The sequence below is a fragment of the Dasypus novemcinctus genome, chromosome 5, assembly GCF_030445035.2.
Source record: "Dasypus novemcinctus isolate mDasNov1 chromosome 5, mDasNov1.1.hap2, whole genome shotgun sequence".
Lineage (NCBI taxonomy): Eukaryota > Metazoa > Chordata > Mammalia > Cingulata > Dasypodidae > Dasypus > Dasypus novemcinctus.
Genome location: NC_080677.1, coordinates 118,975,480 through 118,994,091, shown reverse-complemented (window position 1 = coordinate 118,994,091; position 18,612 = coordinate 118,975,480). Strand labels below are relative to the sequence as shown.

At 38.5% G+C, this 18,612-nt stretch overlaps 1 protein-coding gene across 20 annotated transcripts in view; it reads right to left on the bottom strand.

Moving 5' to 3' along the window:
* LUC7L2 (LUC7 like 2, pre-mRNA splicing factor) overlaps window positions 1-12,450 on the bottom strand; it is a 61,967-nt gene extending 49,517 nt beyond the window's left edge. For 3 of the 20 annotated variants that reach the window (XM_058297452.2, XM_058297453.2, XM_058297448.2), the window contains exons 1-2: window positions 11,912-12,336; window positions 8,952-9,035 (exon numbers count right to left, since the gene is read on the bottom strand). In XM_058297452.2, coding sequence (XP_058153435.1) covers window positions 8,952-8,989 — 38 coding nt within the window. In that variant the 5' untranslated portion in view covers window positions 8,990-9,035; window positions 11,912-12,336. The other 17 variants (XM_071215302.1, XM_071215308.1, XM_058297451.1 and 14 more) reach the window with 14 other exon arrangements.
* Between the last annotated feature and the right edge of the window lie 6,162 nt (window positions 12,451-18,612).

Sequence of the window (18,612 nt, the reverse complement as noted above, 5' to 3'; positions counted from 1 at the left end):
TTCAAATAAGTAGCACTTCAGAAATTCCAAGACTAGTGACCAGCAGGGAATGAAGAGATTGGAAAAGGCTCCATGCAATAAGTAGAAGCCAAAATTTGAAGGAAAGATAAGTTTAAACTAAAGGAAAGGAGAAAAGAGAGCATTGCAAACCAGGATATTATCTTTGACAAAGCTTACAGAGGTAGGAAGGTTTGGGGAAATGTAAATTGAATATCTTTGGCTTTGGCAAACTGCTTCATTAGCTTAATAGCAAAAGTGGAGCCAGAAAAATATTTCTTGGGTAAAATGCCATTTCTTAATTTTTTTTTTCATTTTTTAATCATGTTTTTACTGTGTAGACAAAGGGAAAAAAAGTTAAAAATGATGGGGAAGAGATTATTTGTGTCACCACCACCACCATCACAAAGCCCTTCCCAAAAGAACATGGAGGTCTCTCTCCCTTATAACCTCCACAATAATTAATTAGGCTTTGTACTTGACTACAATGCCAAGTTTTCAGAATTAGATACTTGATTTAGAACTTGGAAGACCAAGTGTTTTTCATCTGAATGGACGTAGCAACATTTCTATTAATAATTCCTACCAAGCAACTATCTTCCAAGTAACAACTCTCTTACCTCCCTCATTGTTCAACATCTTCATGTGTCCAATGAATTATTACCTTTATTTGAGAATAAATGAGTCACAGGTGTATAATAAAAATGGGAATGCTTATTCTTTCTCTCTTGGTCTTTCAGCAATCTAATAGAGCCTAAGGTGGTTACTGAGGCAGTCAGTTTTACTCACAGAATATGGGCAAGTCACTTTAAAAAGAAGACTCCTACCCAAATTGTACTCAAATACTGCTATTCTCAAAATCCCCTTCAATCTGCTGAAAGGGAAAAATACCCCACTGCAATTCCCAATACTGCCATTATATGGTCCTGCCTTCTCTGAAACTGTCCTACTTAGATTTTAGTAGTAACACTTAAAACAGCCTACACAGTATCTGACATCATTTTAAGTGATGCATGCTATTTTCCCAATATCCACCCTCCCCACCCCAATGCCATCCACCCTCTCCCTCCCATACAAACAATAAACCAAATCAACTTTCATAGATTTAGTTGCTATTTTAAAAACATCAAAATTTTACTTTACCCATTCTGTCCGATGCTCCCTGTATTTTTTTAAGCTGTGAGTGGATGACCATGCTATGTGATCAACAACTGTGAAAGCTAAGCAAAAGTGAACTGAGTTTAGTATTGTAATTTCAAAAGATTCTTAGTTTGCAATATTCGACATATTTAATGGTATGCAGAATCCTTATTTTACTGCATATTATCAGACATTAATGGCAAGCAATTTATAAAAATGACTAATTACTATTTCTTTTGTACAGCACTCATTTACAGTTTGGCTTAGGGAAAAGAAAGAGGAAGGAGAAAACTCAATAGCACACAAAGCAAATCTAAATCTAACAATCCCCTAGTATAGAAATGGGGGCAGAAGAGGGGAAGCTTTCCCCACAGGTATACTTGTTTGAGCCTATGTGTCACAACTGGCTTGGGAAAAGGCAGGGTCCTTCCCTCTGACAAGATCCATCCCCTTCAGTGAAGTTGAAACCTAGAGCTATAAAGAGACACAAAACTGAAATCTTAAAGCTTCCCTGTCCCCTGACGCTCCCAAATGCAAAGAAATTTTCTTCCCTCTTATCACCATTTTTTCCAATACAAGCTGCTGAGTCCACATAACAGTGGTAACTACATAAAGAACCATGGTTAATGTCTATCTTAAAATTTCTAGCCTAGGGGAGCAGATGTGGCTCAAGCGGCTGAACACTTGCTTCCCATATACAAGGTCCCAGGTTAGATCCCCCGTACCTCCTAAAAACAAACATAAAAAACAATTTTCACTGGGGAGAGGATGCAGCTCAGTGGCTGAGTGCCTGCTTCCCATGTACAAGGTCCTGGGTTCAATCCCCAGTACCTCCTAAAAATAAAAATAAATTTCTAGTCTAGTACAGAATAAGAAAAGAAATTAAGTGCTCAACTAAGCCCTCTGTCTTCAAGCAGAACCAAGGTAAAAGCAGATGACCATTGATGCATAGGCAATATTATACTGAGGGAAAAATGTGATCACTTTAACACCCTCCTCAAACTTTCTCACCAACTCTACTAACTTCTCCCACCTATCGTCGTTGTTCCTTTAAAATGCAACTTAGAAATCACTTACATGAACCTTTCAGTAATTAACCTTTTAAAATAACTCCTATTACTCCTTTATTCCATGTGCCCTTAAGAAATTCACTGTTTAAACCACTGTATATTTGTATTTATTTATAACTTACTTTTCAAACTTAAGCAGTTCAAAGTATAGTAGAGTATCCACTTTAAAAAAGGACTCCCCACCATGTCTTGACATAATATGATTATATGGATTTTTTTTTTTGAGGTACCAGGACCGGAGATTAAACCCAGGACCTTGTATGTAGGGAGCCAGCACTCAACCACTGAATCACATCAGCTCCCCTGATTATGGATGTTTTGAAAAGTTAGTATGACTTGATATATATTAAACTTTTTAGGAATATATTTATTACACAAGGAAAAGAAAGAACACTAAGCCAAAGATGGCAATGGGAAAATCAATTACGGTGATCTCCTTTCCAAATGTAGAATCAAGTCAATTCTTTCCAACAGAACTTATAAAAAACCACACTGTACAGTAGAAGCAGCTTTCCTTTCCTCAGAAAATGCAAAAACAGGGGTAGTATGCAGTTCAGAAAGGCTATCTTTCCTACTCCTTTGATTTACATGGTCCTGTAAATTTATAATTATAAATAGATACAAATGTCATCTTCACTATAATCCCCATGACAAGCCCAGAATTTAAAAAAATACAATGTCCACTGTGGATGAAGTTTCCAAAATAAGTTCATTCTTCTGGATACAATCAAAGATTAATAATGTTAAAAACATTTTTTAAAAATCTACCAGCCCATTTGTCCATGCAAATCCACATAACAAGATTATAAAAAATGAGGCTGGAAGATCCTGAGCCTCAACAGACTCCAGCACCTACAATCTGATTTATTGGACTTACCACACTCAGCTAAGATGGAGGTGAAGAAGGACAACCACCACACCATGGAGCCTAGAGTGATTACAACTGAAAATGGGAGGATTGCATCCAGCATCCAGGTGGAATCTGAGCCTCCTCTTGACATAAAGGTGCAATGGACACAACCAATCCAGTGTCCACATAGAAGAGGTGGCATTGGATTGGGAAAAGTGGACATAATGGACAAAGGGTATGGGGAAAGGCAGGAAGAGATGAGAGGTGGAGGCGTCTTCGGGACATGGAGCTGCCCTGGATGGTGCTTCACCGGACATTGTAAATCCTCACAGGGCCTACATGATGGAATAGAGGAGAGTATGGGCCATGATGTGAACCAATGTATATGAGGTGCAGAGGTGCCCAAAGATGTACTTACCAAATCCAATGGATGTGTCATGATGATGGGAACGAGTGTTGTTGGGGGGGGGGGAGAGGGGGGGTGGGGGGGTGGGGTTGAATGGGACCTCACATATATATTTTTAATGTAATATTATTACAAAGTCAATAAAAAATAAAAAAATTAAAAAAAAAAAAAAATGAGGCTGGAAAACAGTTTCAGGAGGAGAAAACGCTTTAAGGGCTAAGAGAATGGTGCTGATGGCAATGTGAAACCAGAAATACTCAAGTCGCTGCATTCTAAGAACTCTACTTCACACCCCACTATACCCTTAAATTCTCTCAACAATTCTGAGGGTACATGTATGAGGAAATAAGGGTATTTCTCTTCTTACATTTAAGAGATATATTAGAAAAACTCAGTTACTTAAAAATTAAGTTCTAAAAGTAGGCTATATATAATTTGTTTTAGGTTATACGTCATAAAGCAAAGTCAGTCATTAAAAACTTGCAGCCTGCTGAATTTTGCATTTCCATACTTACTCACAGAGCTGCAATTCGGAAACAGTTAACAACCACACTCGGGAAATCTGGTGCCTTCTATCATCCAGAACTTCCTATACACAAAATTAGAAGTAAGGAAAGCTATCTGTGGCTATGAAGAAATAGCTGAATAGAATCAAAGGAAAAATAATTGACTGCTTTATCTATATTAAAAAAAGACAAATTCTCATTGGTTAGCAATAGCTAAAAAAGCCAAGCAGAGTCTCCCCAAATCTAACATCAACAGGCAAAGGAAAGAAATGAAAAGGGAAAAGAAATGAGACTATCAAAGGACAGAGGTGAAAGACAGACAACCCAATAATATAGAAGGAAAGTTAAAATAAAAAACAGATTTCCATGAAGGAGACGTGAGCCTTAAAACTACTGAAACAACACAGCAGAAATATTGTGTCATATTGAACATACACCACATTCACAAGGACTACCTCTGGGGAAAGGACTGAGACTGTGAAAAGAAACAAAAGGAACTTCTATAATCATTTTGTAATGATTTTTTTTAGGGAAATATACAAAATAATATTTGCCCATTCATATGCTGTTTGTCCTTTTGTTCTTAAAATTTTTCAAAATGACATACCTGTAAGTTGTACAACGTAATTTGTCATTTAACAATAAACATAACTCTTCATGTTTAACTCTTTACTCCCAACGAGACTTTTAAGTGTATGAGTCCTATGTTACTTCTTTATTACAGAGTCAAAACATAATAGGAGCAAACATGTCCATAATCTTTAAGAAAAGGAAAGGAAGAAATAACTAATGCAACTCACCAACCTGGGGACACTCACAAAAAAAAAAAAAAATAAGAGTCTATTCCTATCAACGACTACTATACCCTCGAGAACATCAATATACACACCCCCACCATGTATGAGGAGGCATTCCCTCTAACTCCATGTGGCAAATCATAACAAAGAAATTTCCCAAAATGTTTATACATGGTTTATAGAACCTGAGGTGAAATCAACTGTTTTCCTAGCAAGCACACCTTATTCTATTCACTTATCCATAATGCAGAATCACAGTCCTTTCTCCCATAGTTTCTCTTCAAAGGGTTATCTTTGATAACCAGCTTTCTCAACAAGACACTTTTTCCCCTCTCCATTGTGGAATGGGTTTGTGAAATCTTGTAAAACTGTTGACCCCCATGGGATAAAATACTAAAGGAGAAGCAAGAAATGGAGCTAAATAGGGTATTTTCATCTTGCAGGTCTAGAAGGACCTCTCTACATATCTTCTCAGTTTCTCCATATCAAGGCTTATATTTCTGGCCAGTTATTTCCGTTTATGGGCTTGGTAAATAGCACACCACAGTTCAAAAAGCAGCTTTTCTTTCACTTGAATATCTAGCTCAGTATTTTCCAAAGTATGGGATTTGTACTGTACAAATGATTTTAGATGGTATATGAGTTCATCAATGACATTTTAAACACCACTCAATCACTAAATAAGAAAGTTACTTATCATGATTAAGTCATGAAAAAAGTTTCCATTTGATGCTAGTATGTATTTAATATATCTAATAAGTTATATAATTTTTAACCTAGGGAACCCTCAGTGGCAAAAGGGTCTAGTTATATCATTATAACAACTACTTTGTTTTCACTGCATTTATTTTTATGGTAAAGAGAAAATGGTAAAAAAAAATTGTGAAGGTTATATATGTGACTAACACTGAGGAAATATTTATCTAGAATGTGGCTCTTAAGTTTTTAATGTAAATCAGAACCACTTGAAAGGATTCTTAAAAATACTGACTGCTGGCCCCATCCTCTAAATTTCTGACTTAGTAGGTCTGGAATGGGCCCAAGAATATTCATTTCTAACAAGTTCCCAGATGATACTCAGGGCACTAGTCTGGTGACCATACTTTGAGAATCACTCATATAAAACAGGGTCAACACCTTTTTCTTAAAGGGTCAGATAATAAATATTTTAGGTCTGCCAGCCATTTGTCTGTTGCAACTACTCAACTCTGCTGAAGGCAAAACCACAGACAATTTGTCCAAAATCCAGTCAATTTTATTTACAAAAAGCAGATGGAGCATATATCTAAAGTATAACTTTAAATAACTGAAATGGGTATACAGACTGTACAACCTAAGAGTAAGGCAGAAGTAGATACTGCCTAATAAATGAATATCCAACATTATATACTGAAAGGCAAAAAAGTTTGAAATGTTTAATTTTAAAAGAGAAAACTGAGGTCTACAGACAAGTTCTTAACAGGATAAAAATAAAATTTATTAAGCATTAAGGAGACATGATGAAAGACTCAGCAAACCCAGCTGAATAAATTCTTTGTATGTTGAGTCAAATATGTCAAATGTCACTGACCATGGTTCACAATTAAATAAGAACATACAGGTCAACATCTAATACATGGTTTTTAAAAAGTTTCCAAAGTAATAAGTTATTCAGTTAAAACAAAAACATGAAGTTGCAGAAAATTTTAGAGTTTTTACAAACTACTTTTCTCTATACTCTCAATAATCTTAGAAAACTGATGAACTGATCTATTTTGGATCTTGCCTTTCAAACTCTACCCTAGCAGCTACTAGTACATGAGGAATAAAACGACTTTTCTCTAAGTGCTAAAGTCATAAGATTCCTGTCAGAAACTTACCCTCTCCTTTGCCCTGTTACACCTCCAACAAGATGTTCCAACTTCCTGCATCATCTTAGTCTACAATTTCTCTGTAGACTAATGAAGTTGTGTAGAACTGCCCATGCAGTCTTAAGAACTAGAGTAACACCTTAGGCCTGGAATTCCTTTCTTAAGGAGCATCTGCTTCATTTATTATAGTCTTGTTCATACTTGCTGACTCTCAGTTATAAGTCATCTGCCCTATCTCTTCATTCCATTACTTGCTTGAATCCTAAGCAACTCAAAACGTAAATGAACCACCTGGTAATGAATACTAGGTGACTCACTAAGCCTGACCCTGACCCGTGACACCAACTTGTCTTTGAATTCCTCCGACCCATCCTGGAATATGCAACCTGCTAAATCTATCCTTACGTTACATCCTACCCAAATCAAAGCCTTTAATGATTTACTTGTTGCTTATAAACCTTATGCAGAAATGGACAAAATGACTTTTCTTTGGTTTGTTTTTTTTCTTTAACCTGAGTGAAATAAAAGAGCATCTCAGAAGCATAGGCTTATTTGAAGAGAGCTAGACAACTACAGAGAATCCACGTACAACGCATGCTTATATTAAGGTGATACTTTTACTGTTTTCTGGGCTGCTCTCTAGATAGAAATATTATTCAGATTTCAAAATGCAAAATGAAGAAAATTTTTCTGATTCATTAAGCAGCGACCAGAGTTTACAGTGTTTTGAATATGAACTGGACTCTGAGAAAGTCAAATATTTACTAATACTCAGAGAAACTGTTTAGCCTTATGTTTGTTGAAAAGTTTTAATATGAAAAAGAATTTATAAACTCAAACTCCATTATTTTTAAAATTTTTATTGGTACATTAAGGACTACGCCTCCTTCACTTAAAATGAACAATCCAAGTGAAACAGAAGAATGGCTTACAACTGACCAAGAAATGAACATGGTTCATTATGTTAATGAGAGAAAAGTAAGAGAAAATGCTCTCAATGTTGATGGTAAATCAAGGAACACAGATCATAGTAAAGATTTTATAAAGAAGAAAAGCCAATGAAGAAAGCACTACTTAAATCTCTGATTCAGTAACTACTTTTGCAGAAAGGAAGCAATGTCACACTATTCTATAAGGTATACAGCTAATATACTAAACTTATATTAGAAATAAGTGATTTTCTGAACTGTATTTTCCTGAAAATCCCTAGGATGAGTATCCTTTAAGTTTTACATCCTATAGACTATCAACTAAAACACAATATAACTGATCAACAGAAATATTATGATCAATATAGTCTATTAACTGAGGATGTACATCATTATTTAGAAAGATTACTATCAAAAACAGCTAAATTAGTTGAAAGCTTTACCTTGCCCCAGACATTCCCTACCTTAATTCTAATGGACAACTAAAGATGCTACAAAATTCTTATCACATTCTAATAGACTACTTGGTTGTTTCTGAGAGCAGACCACCATTCTGACCTTTCAGAGATGGTCTCTGCTCCCTTTTAAAGGTTATAAGCAATTAACAGGAATGTAACTCCCAGGACCACTAACTTCTCTACAGTTTCCAAACTTAGGGTGTAATCTAAATCCACACCCTCCATTTAGTTTATTTCCTATCGCTTAACCTTACTAGGCCTTTCTGGGATCAGGACCAAAGACTTACCATAACCAAACTGCCTATGTTGCAAAAGGGCTTTAGTTAAAGGACATCCTTACAATTAATGCAACCTAACAAAAATGACTATAGTCTTCAAGTTGTATACATGTCATTAGAATTTTTAAAAAATATTTGTTAAAGACTAGTCTTTTGAAGAGACAATAGATTCCTCTAACTGATCATAAATCCAAATCTGCCTCTTGCATTTTTCTGTGCTGTTCCACTCTGCTTTCAAATGGGATGTGTTTAGAAAAAAATTATCCCTCTCCTCTCTATTAATGCTAAAAAATACTTATAAAATATACCTTATACTTAAGATAAAATAAGATAATCTCTACTTATGATTCCTCCCTTCATAAAAACTTAAAATGTATGTATTTTCAACATTTTTTCAGTACAACATAGGAAAGTATTTGTTTCCCCATTTAACAAATTATAGACTTATCTTGAGGGAAAAAAGGTTAAGTGACTTACCCAAGTTTACAATTAGAGGTACAGCTGGGGCTAGAAACCAGGTCTCCTGAGTCTCAGCCCAGTGCTCTTTTCCTTAGCTTATGATTCCTTATCAGAAAAATCCAAATACAGTCAGACCCCCAGTTACATGGGTACGAGTTACACTGATTCACATATACAAACTTTATATAGTGTGACCAATGTTTCAACTCACGCGGTACCCTGCTTCCATTTATGCAGTATGCCAGGCATCGGCACGATTTTCAGTGGCACACAGGCGGTTGCCACCACCAGGGCCCTAGGCAAAATTGCAAAGAAGGCAAAGTTTGTCTTTGGCCCTCCCACCTCCCTTATGCATTCCTTTCCCACCTCCTGATCATCCCCCTGCCCAGCCTCCCAGTGCCATCATGCGGCCCTCTAGTTTTCCAAAGCCCCCAACTTTCACCACTCACCAAGATCTGTACTTTACTGAAGTGCCCAGTTATCTGAAATTACCTCTCCATTTCCCTGCCACCAAAATTCCTACTCCTAAGAATTTCAGTGAAGTTTAGGTAATCTAAATGATTGATTTAACTAATAGACTTAAATCTCCAAGAAGTTTAAAAAGGAACACATTAAAAACTCTGCTGGTAGTGGTAGTAAGAAAGATATCTTTCATTGGGGAGAGTGGGAGGAAAAAGGGAAGCAAGGTTTTCCCAGTGCCCTGGACCAGTGAGAGCCTGATACCTCCTAAACCATTTCAGACTTTTTTAGATGGGACACTAAGGATCAAGGAGTTATTACCACCGTGAGTGGAAGCTTTATAAATTAGTCTCTGGGACTTAACAAAAAAAAGGACAAGCACTACCTTAGATACCTTCCCGCCCACCTTTTCCATCTTTCTCCCACCTCCTGGATCCAAATTTCCACCTCTTTGTGACAAAGACACCCAAAGAGTTCTCTGTTAGTTGTTCTTGTGTCCAATACAAAGTTCTCCATTACATATGGTTTCAAATTATTCAAGTGTTATTCAGGAACGTATCCATATTCCCCTGTACCTGGATAACTTGAAGTAGACTATAAACTAAAAAAGAACAGTGCTATATTATGTAAAGGTCCTGAATCATAAATGAAATATGTAAACTCATTAAATATCAGGAAAGAAGGAAAAGAATGTTCTGACTCATCTTGTATACATAAAAGAATTTGGATATTAATAAAACAAAACATTCAATTCCTTTCCTTCAAAGTAGTATGTTTCTTACTTCTGGCCCAATACAGCAGTGAAAATCCAGTCATTTCAGCTAAGTTATATCGTGGATTCATAAACATTGAGTTCATGGATAAATTCTCTAAGTCTGGAGGCAAAAAAAAAAAAAATCCAGTGATACATTAAAAAAAGTAAATTTATGTATACACAAAGCAGAGCAGATTTTACAAAATCCATGCTTCTGCCACCTACAAAGGAATATATATATATACACACATATATATATTTTTTTAAATTTAGCTTTCCAATACTAGAAGGGCTACCTATTTCAGAAATGTATCACCTGATGGGAATTATCTTGATTCAACTACCTTCCCAGTAAAATTAGGAAAGCCAGTCATGCAGAAGGTACCAAACTGGTACCATCGGGCCTAAGAGGATCATGTAGAGTAAGTCTTATTGCTTGCTATAGCTTTATTAAATTAGTTATCCTGTCAGCTAAAATCCTGGATTAAGTCCCTTTCCCATAGCCTCTCTATATTGGAAAAGGAGCAATGTTAAGGCATGGTGCAGTTATAAAGCAACTACTCCTATTTAAACATGAAAAATAATAATTGTTAAAAGTTTTTCCAGTGGTATTTTTAATTATACTAATTTTCGAGGGTTTACCACAAAAATAAAACCTATTTCCTTTCCAAAATTTCCCTCCTCTCTACACAACCACAAATAGATTTGCCATCTATACCTATTTGTCTGTAAGTTCCACAAAGCAACCAATGGGGGGTTATTAAAACTCAACTGTGAATTCTGATAAACCATTCTAAATATGTTTTGCTAAAAAGATGTGAATTCATTACTTTATTTCCACTATTCACATATTTTGCTGTAAAGCATTCAAGTAAATAAAACCAACTGTTAAAATTAAAAATGTATTTTCTCTTAAAGAAGTTTCAATAACTTGTCAAGAAAAAAAAACACTCAAGTGGCTTAGAAATGAATTGCCCGAACAAGCACGTATAAAAATAAGAAAGGGTTTTACTTTTAAAATACTGAGCTAGATCTCTCCCCCTATTAGCACGGATTTTAGTTGAATCTGAAAGAGTGCATTACTAATTATGTTCAAAAGCAACAGCCATTTCACCTTTTTATTTAGAAATTCTCTTTACGACAAAAAGATAATCCAGCAATTCGTAGTTTTCTAGACAGATTTTAACCTAAATCCCTAAAAAGATCTTTGTTTCCCTCAACTCTACTTCAATGGGCACCAAATTTTCAAAATGGTTTCACATGGGACACATGAAAAACTTGTCAATATTTACTGAACAAAGCCTCTATTAAATTGTTTAACAAAATGGAGGTCTCTCCGAAAAGCAGACCATAACATTTTTCTTTCCACAAAATGGGGCCAAACATACTTCAAGAAACCATGGTTTGGGTCAGATTTTTCCACAAGAATGGCTTTTTCGTGGGGATAGAGACAGAGAGTGCTTCTACAGGACTGGGGCAACAGCAGAGGTTTTCTCCCGACCCAGGAAAATGGGGGAGCAGCGGGGCGGGGGGAGGGGGGTCGGCGACGAGGGATGATACCAAAACTCTGGGTGAAGGAATTAATTCAGGGGGCGGAGGCTTCAGCAGTCCGCAGGTACCTAATCAGGAATAAGAAAAAAAAGCCTGGCAGCCCGACTACGCCAGAGAGACGTGGGCTCTCCGATCCCAGCCAAGTCAACATTAAATGCACAAAACTCTCCTTTCTACCTCCAGGCCCCGCCTTACCCCATTGGCAGCAATTCCCGCCAATCCGCAAGGTCACCGCCCCCAAACCCGCCTGCCAAGCCCTGATTGGATGGGACGGGAGCCGGGACCTCGTGTTACCAATCTGGGAGCCCCTTACTCAGCCACACACACAACCCAGGTGCGCCCTCGGAACCCCTTCCCTTTTCCTCCCCATCCCCTCCCCCACCCCCGGGGCTCTGGCAGAGACTTACCGTCCCGGGAGGTGCCCATCAACTGGTCCAGCATTGCGCGCATCTGGGCCTGCGCCGACATGGCGGCGTAGCGGGCGGACAGGCGGGGGTGGGGCACAGACTAGGCCCTTTTGGGCAGGGGGGATAGGGGACGGGGTGGGGGGAGGTGAGATGTTGTCTTGGTGCTGCCGCCGCCTCAAGGCGTGCGAAAAGGGAGCCGAGAGGTTGAAGAAGAGTCCGGGCTGCGCTCCTCACGACGACGTATATGTAGAAGGCAGCAGCCCCCGAAAGCTACCCTCCTTCCCTCACTTTCCGTTCGGTTCCTGGGACAGAAGCGATACAGGATAAGCAAAATATCGCCTCCAACACCGCCACCCGCCACAAGCCGTCAGCCCCCCCCTCCAAGCTCTGACGCCGCTCGCCGCCACCGTCGCCGCGACGTGTGCGCGCACGCACCTCGCGCTTACTCGTTTCCCGCGGAGGCTCCACCAACTGGCGTTCAACTGTATTCGGTCCTCCCGCCCCGCCTGGGAAGTGTCCCACCCTAACGGCTCTCAGGCGTGTGCACGCACATTTCTCCCACCCTTTTCCTCTCAGATATCGCGAGATTCTGGTTTCTCAATCGCCTCTTAACGCTAGACCTGTCCTTAGGTACAAACCCCGGCTTCCGCGGCAAGTCGGCTGGGGTTTGGCGGCACGCTGTGCCTGTGAACAAGACCCAAATTAGCAAAATGTGTCAGAGGATTAGCTCAAATCGAAAATAAGTAGGAACTATGCCCGTCTGTTCGACTGTTAGCAGTCTTAGTAGCTAATGTGGGAGTATCCCCAACGAATATTCATTGACAAAGTGGCTTTCAGAGACCCTCCTTTTTTCTCACTGCTGCCTTACCTTCACTCTAAAAGAGAAATCCTGGAGATCAGACGTCTGGGTCATTTTCCTTCATCCATGCATAGAGGGATGTAAGCCCTCCGAACTGGGATATGCCAAGTTCAGGAAATAACCCCTGAAATTAAAAAATAGAAAACAGACACCCTAACCCTTTTGAATAAATCATTCTTTTCAAATAACTAGAACTTAGTCTAATTTTTTTTTTATGTTAGAAGCTGACTTTAATTCAGTAATTGTACTTTCATCCAATTGGGAGGGGTTCTTGCAATTTTTTTAAACTTTATTTTGTACATTTAATAATTGAAAATATAAACAAGAAAAAACAGTTGAATAAAAACATACATTTCTCAAATGCACTGGACACATAAAAATATTTTTTGGCGTCATACAATATGTTACATAATATACTTGGTTCGTAGTAACACAATCAAATAGTGTTTGTCCTTTTGTGTCTGGCTTACTTGGCCCAACATAATGTTCTCCAGGTTCATCCATGTTGTCGTATGCTTTAAGACTTCATTTCTTCTTACAGCTGCCTAATATTCCATCCTGTGAATATACCACATTTTGTTTATCCATCAGTTGATGGACACCTGGATTGTTTCCAGCTTTTGGCAATCCTAAATAATGCCGCTATGAACATCGGTGTGCAGATGTCTGTTAGTCTAAATTTGAAACTACAAACGTTAAGAAGTAGGAAATGGAGGTGGCTCAATGGATTATTCATCTCCCTCCCACACAGGAGGCCCCAGGTTAGGTTTGGTGCCTCCTAAAAAAGAGGAGCAGAGGGCAAGCACAAACAGTGGGGAGGGAGGGGAGATCTTTATTTTAAAAAGGAAGCATTCTGAGAAACTGTAAGGAGGTGATCTTGTAGAGAATTTTTTTTCCTGCTTGAAAAGGTAAGTTTGGAGAATCAGGCCTTTCCAGTACATCAGCAGCAATGACAACAGGAAAGAAAGCCAGTGGGTTAATTAGCTTGCCATCACCCTGGATTCAAATCCTTGCTGTGCTGATTACTAACTGGTACCTTGAGCAATTAACATATAATGTTTGAGGAATAAATGTGCTAAGAGAAAATGCCTAGCTCAGAGCCTTTCCCTGGTATGGTTTTGTGTATGTGTATGTATGTTTTGTGAAATATTAATTCCTTAAGATGAGACAAAGGAACTTTCTGGATACTTTGAAAAGAAATGGGTAAAAAAAATTTTCATTAAAATTGTATATGCATCACCTTAACCTTTAATTTATTAGCAGAATCAATTAAAAATTAATATGAAATAGTAATCAGTCCCAAGATCCCTTTGAACACATATTTACAATAGAGATTTTAGAGTTATGTTATATTTACTAATTCACAGAACAGTTTCCCTCTGGTTATGGTTATTAAGAGAACTCAAAATTCCAAACAACTCCAAATCCTAGGAATACCATCTTTTGAAAACTGATTTACAGTTTAAAAAATATATATACAAATTGGGAAGCAGATTTGGCTTAACTGATAGGACACCTGCCTACCACATGGGAGGTTCAGGGTTCAAACCCAGGGCCTCCTGACCTGTGTGGTGAGCTGTCCCATGCGCAGTGCTGATATGCGCAAGGAGTGCAGTGCCACACAGGGGGTCCCCTGCGTGGGGGAGCCCCACAGGCAAGGAGTACTCCCCGCAAGGAGAGCTGCCCCACGCAAAAAAAGCACAACCTGCTCAGAAGCGGAGCCACACGCATGGAGAACTGACATGACAAGATGACACAACAAAAAGAGACACAAATTCCCGATGTTGCTGACAAGAATACAAGCAAACACAGAAGAACACATGGCGAATGGACACAGACAGCAGTCAACTGGGGGGGGGGAATAAATAAAAAATAAATCTTAAAAAAAAACAAACAAATTAATGAGTCCTAGAGGGATACACTCATATATGCAGTATGATCTTACCTTGAAAATAATATCTATAAGGAGGAAATTCACTAAAATGTTGCATAGCTGTATCTTAATAATGAGATTTTAGTCTCATCTTCCTTTTACTTTCTACCTTTCCAAGTGTTTACATTTTAGATATAACTTTTATAAGCAGTATATTGTTGATTTTTTAAAAATAGTCTGGTATATCTTTTAATTGAAGCATTTAATAATTTATGTTCATGTAATTACTAATATGTTTGAGTTTAAAGCTCTTATTTTGTCTGTTTGTCTCACCTGTTCTATGTTAATTTTTCCCCTTTCTTGCCTGCTTTTTAATCATTTAATTTGTTCCTCTCTAGTATGTTATTTTATTTTATTTTTTAAAGATTTATTTATTTAATCCCCCCCCCCCCCCCCCCGTTGTCTGTTCTCTGTGTCTATTTGCTGAGTCTTGTTTCTTTGTCCGCTTCTGTTATTGTCAGCGGCATGGGAAGTGTCTGCTTCTGTTGTCGTCAGCAGCACGGGAAGTGTGGGCAGCACCATTCCTGGGCAGGCTGCACTTTCTTTCGCACTGGGTGGCTCTCCTTACGGGGTGCGCTCCTTGCGCGTGGGGTTCCCCTACGCGGGGGACACCCCTGTGTGGCAGGGCACTCCTTGCGTGCATCAGCACTGCGCATGGGCCAGCTCCACACGGGTCAAGGCGGCCCGGGGTTTGAACCGCAGACCTCCCATGTAGTAGACGGACGCCCTAACCACTGGGCCAAGTCCGTTTCCCGCTCTCTAGTATTTTAGAAGTTTTATTCTCAGTTTTCTTTTAGAGTTTGCCCTAGAAATTATAATGTTTCCTTAACATACAAAAGTCTAATATAATCAATACTTTTACACTCCCCAAGAGATAATAAATCTAGAAAACTTAACTCCATTTACGCCTTCCCAAGTTCTGTGCTCTTAATATCATGTCTTTTAGTTGTACATGTTTTTAAAAACCAAGTTTCTTATAACCGTGTTCATTTAGTTACCACTGTCTTTGCTCTGCATTCCTTTTGGAATCTACCTTTCCACCTGATATCATTTCCCTTTTGTCTAAAATTCATTCTTTAAAACAGGAGTCTACAAACCATGGCTCACAGGCCAAATTCAGCCCACTATTTTTTAAACAGAGTTTCATTGAAATACTGAAAGGCTCATTCATTTACATGTTGTCCATGGTTACTTTTGTGCTATAGCAGCAGAGCTGAATGGTTGTGACAAACTTTAAGGCCCACAGCCCTAAAAATATTATCTGGCTCTTTATAAAAGTTGATACTACTTTAGAGTTTGTATTGTGTGGGTCTTCTAGTAGGTAATGATCCCAAGTTTTGTTTATCTGAAAAGAACTTTATTTTGCCTTACTTCTAGATGGGTATTTTTATTGGGTGTAGAATTTTAGGTTGGAAGTTACTTTCTTTTGGCACATAGATCCTGTCACTCCTTTGAAGGTATCCGGCTACTTAATTTTTTGTTTTCTTTTTGCCTTTGATTTACGGCAATTTTACTATGATATATCTGCTTATGGATTTATTTTTATTCTGCTTGGGAGTCCTTGCGATTTTTTCTTATGTGAACTGATATTCATCAGTTCTAGAAAATTCTTCACTATATTATCTCCTCAAATACTCTCCTCATTAACTTCCGGACCTCCACATATATGACTATTGGATGCTTTTCACTATATCCTCTATATCTCTTTATCCTCTTTCGTGTTGTCCATCTTGTCTTTCCGAGATGCTTTCTTGATAGTACTGATCTCCTTTCAGCTGCATATAATCTTCTATTAAAACCATTATAAAACCATCAATTGTGTTCTTTATTTTTCAGTTCTAGAATTTCTCTCAGGTTCTCTTTCAAATCTGCTATGTCACATTTTATAGTTCCCTGATGATATTTCCAAGCTGTTCTTTGAACCTAATGAACATATAGCTGTTTTGTAATCTGATTTTGAAAACTATTTGAAGTTTTTTGTGGATCTGTTTCTGTTATCTGTTGTTATTTCTGGTTCTCACTTGTGGGGTCTTGCTTATTTGTGTGCCTGGTTATCTTTGTATATTGAACACACAAAATGCGTAAAGGAATAATTTAGGTTTTAGTAGGATATAAAGCTATCTTATTTCAGAGAGGATTTTTATTTATCCCTATTAGGCACCTGGAGGCATTACTAGCCAGCGACGACCATAATACCCATTCAAGATCTGAGTTTCTCTTGACCATTTAGATGACCCAAAGTCTGGCAAAGACTTTTTTACATGCAGTTCACCCTTGCAGGTACAGCCCTCCAGGGTCCTAGTTTAAAGTGGGTGTGTTTTATCAGAGTCCTGACCAGTGTTTGGCCTTCAACTATGCCTTACACACTCACCAAAACTGCAGCTCAGAGGAGCAGATATGGCTGAAGCACTTGCTTCCCACCTGGGAGGTTCCAGGTTCAGTTCCTTGTGCCTCCTAAAAACAAACAAACAAAAATAAAACACAGGGAAACGGACTTTGGCCCAGTGGTTAGGGCGTCCGTCTACCATATGGGAGGTCCGCGGTTCAAACCCCGGGCCTCCTTGACCCGTGTGGAGCTGGCCATGCGCAGCGCTGATGCGCGCAAGGAGTGCCGTGCCATGCAAGGGTGTCCCCTGCGTGGGGGAGCCCCACGCGCAAGGAGTGCGCCCGTGAGGAAAGCCACCCAGCGTGAAAAAGAAAGAGCAGCCTGCCCAGGAATGGCGCCGCCCACACTTCCCGTGCCGCTGACGACAAAAGAAGCGGACAAAGAAACAAGACGCAGCAAATAGACACCAAGAACAGACAACCAGGGGAGGGGGGGAAATTAAATAAATAAATAAATCTTTAAAAAAATAATAAAAATAAAAAATAAAACACAAAAAGCAAACGAACAGCTCAGGGGAGCTGATGTGGCTCACTGGTTGATGCTAGCTTCCCACATGTGAGGTTCAGAATTCAATACCCAGTCCCAGTCCCTCACAAAAAAAGCTACAGCTCATTTCAATATTGAAGCTATTTCTAGAAAACTGGCAAATGCCCTCAAGTCAAAAATAGATAAAAGTGGAGTTATATGCTTTGCTTAGTTTTCTGGTTCTTGTCTTCTCTTAAGTTTTGATTCAGTACTTTCCTATTATAATAGCACTTTAATGATTTTACGAAGAGTTTTTAAAAATATTTCATCCACTTCTCTTTAGGTGCCATCAATGTAAGGGTTAGTCCAAATTACCTAGCCTATCATTAACAGAATTGGAAGTCTGTTCTTTTCTGTATATATTTTTCAAATTTTTTAAATTTAGTGATTATTAATCTTATAATCTCAAAAAATAACACACCCCTGTGAGTATGTCCATGTGTACATTCTAGCAATGAAATGATATCCATTCTTTTTAGGAACTATCAGAGGTAAGTGGGAAGCAGGAACTTGTATTAAAGTAGTGTTAATTACTAAATTCTATACTAGGTCATTAAAAATTTAGGATAGAATTAATATACATTTTGCAAGCTGTGCAAAGGTGATCACACAGGAAAAGCATGTAGGGTGTGAGGTAAGGAAATACGTCTGTAACCTGAGGAACACTAACATAAAATGAATACACAGAAGAGGAGACTGATGTTTTACTGTGGCTTAAAAATGAAATATATTAAATAATGTACAGCTATAAAGTAAAAATTAACATTGCTATTAATAACTGTTATTCTTGGGGTATCTGGACATACCTACTATCAAATTTCATAAATGTGGCTCCTGTTTATTTTTTCATATGGGGCGCACTCCTTGAACGTGGGGCACACTCCTTGTGCGTGGGGCACCCCTACACGAGGGGCACCCCTGAGTGGCATGGCACTCCTTGCATGCATCAGCACTACACGTGGGCCAACTCACCCCACAGGTCAGGAGGCCCTGGGTTT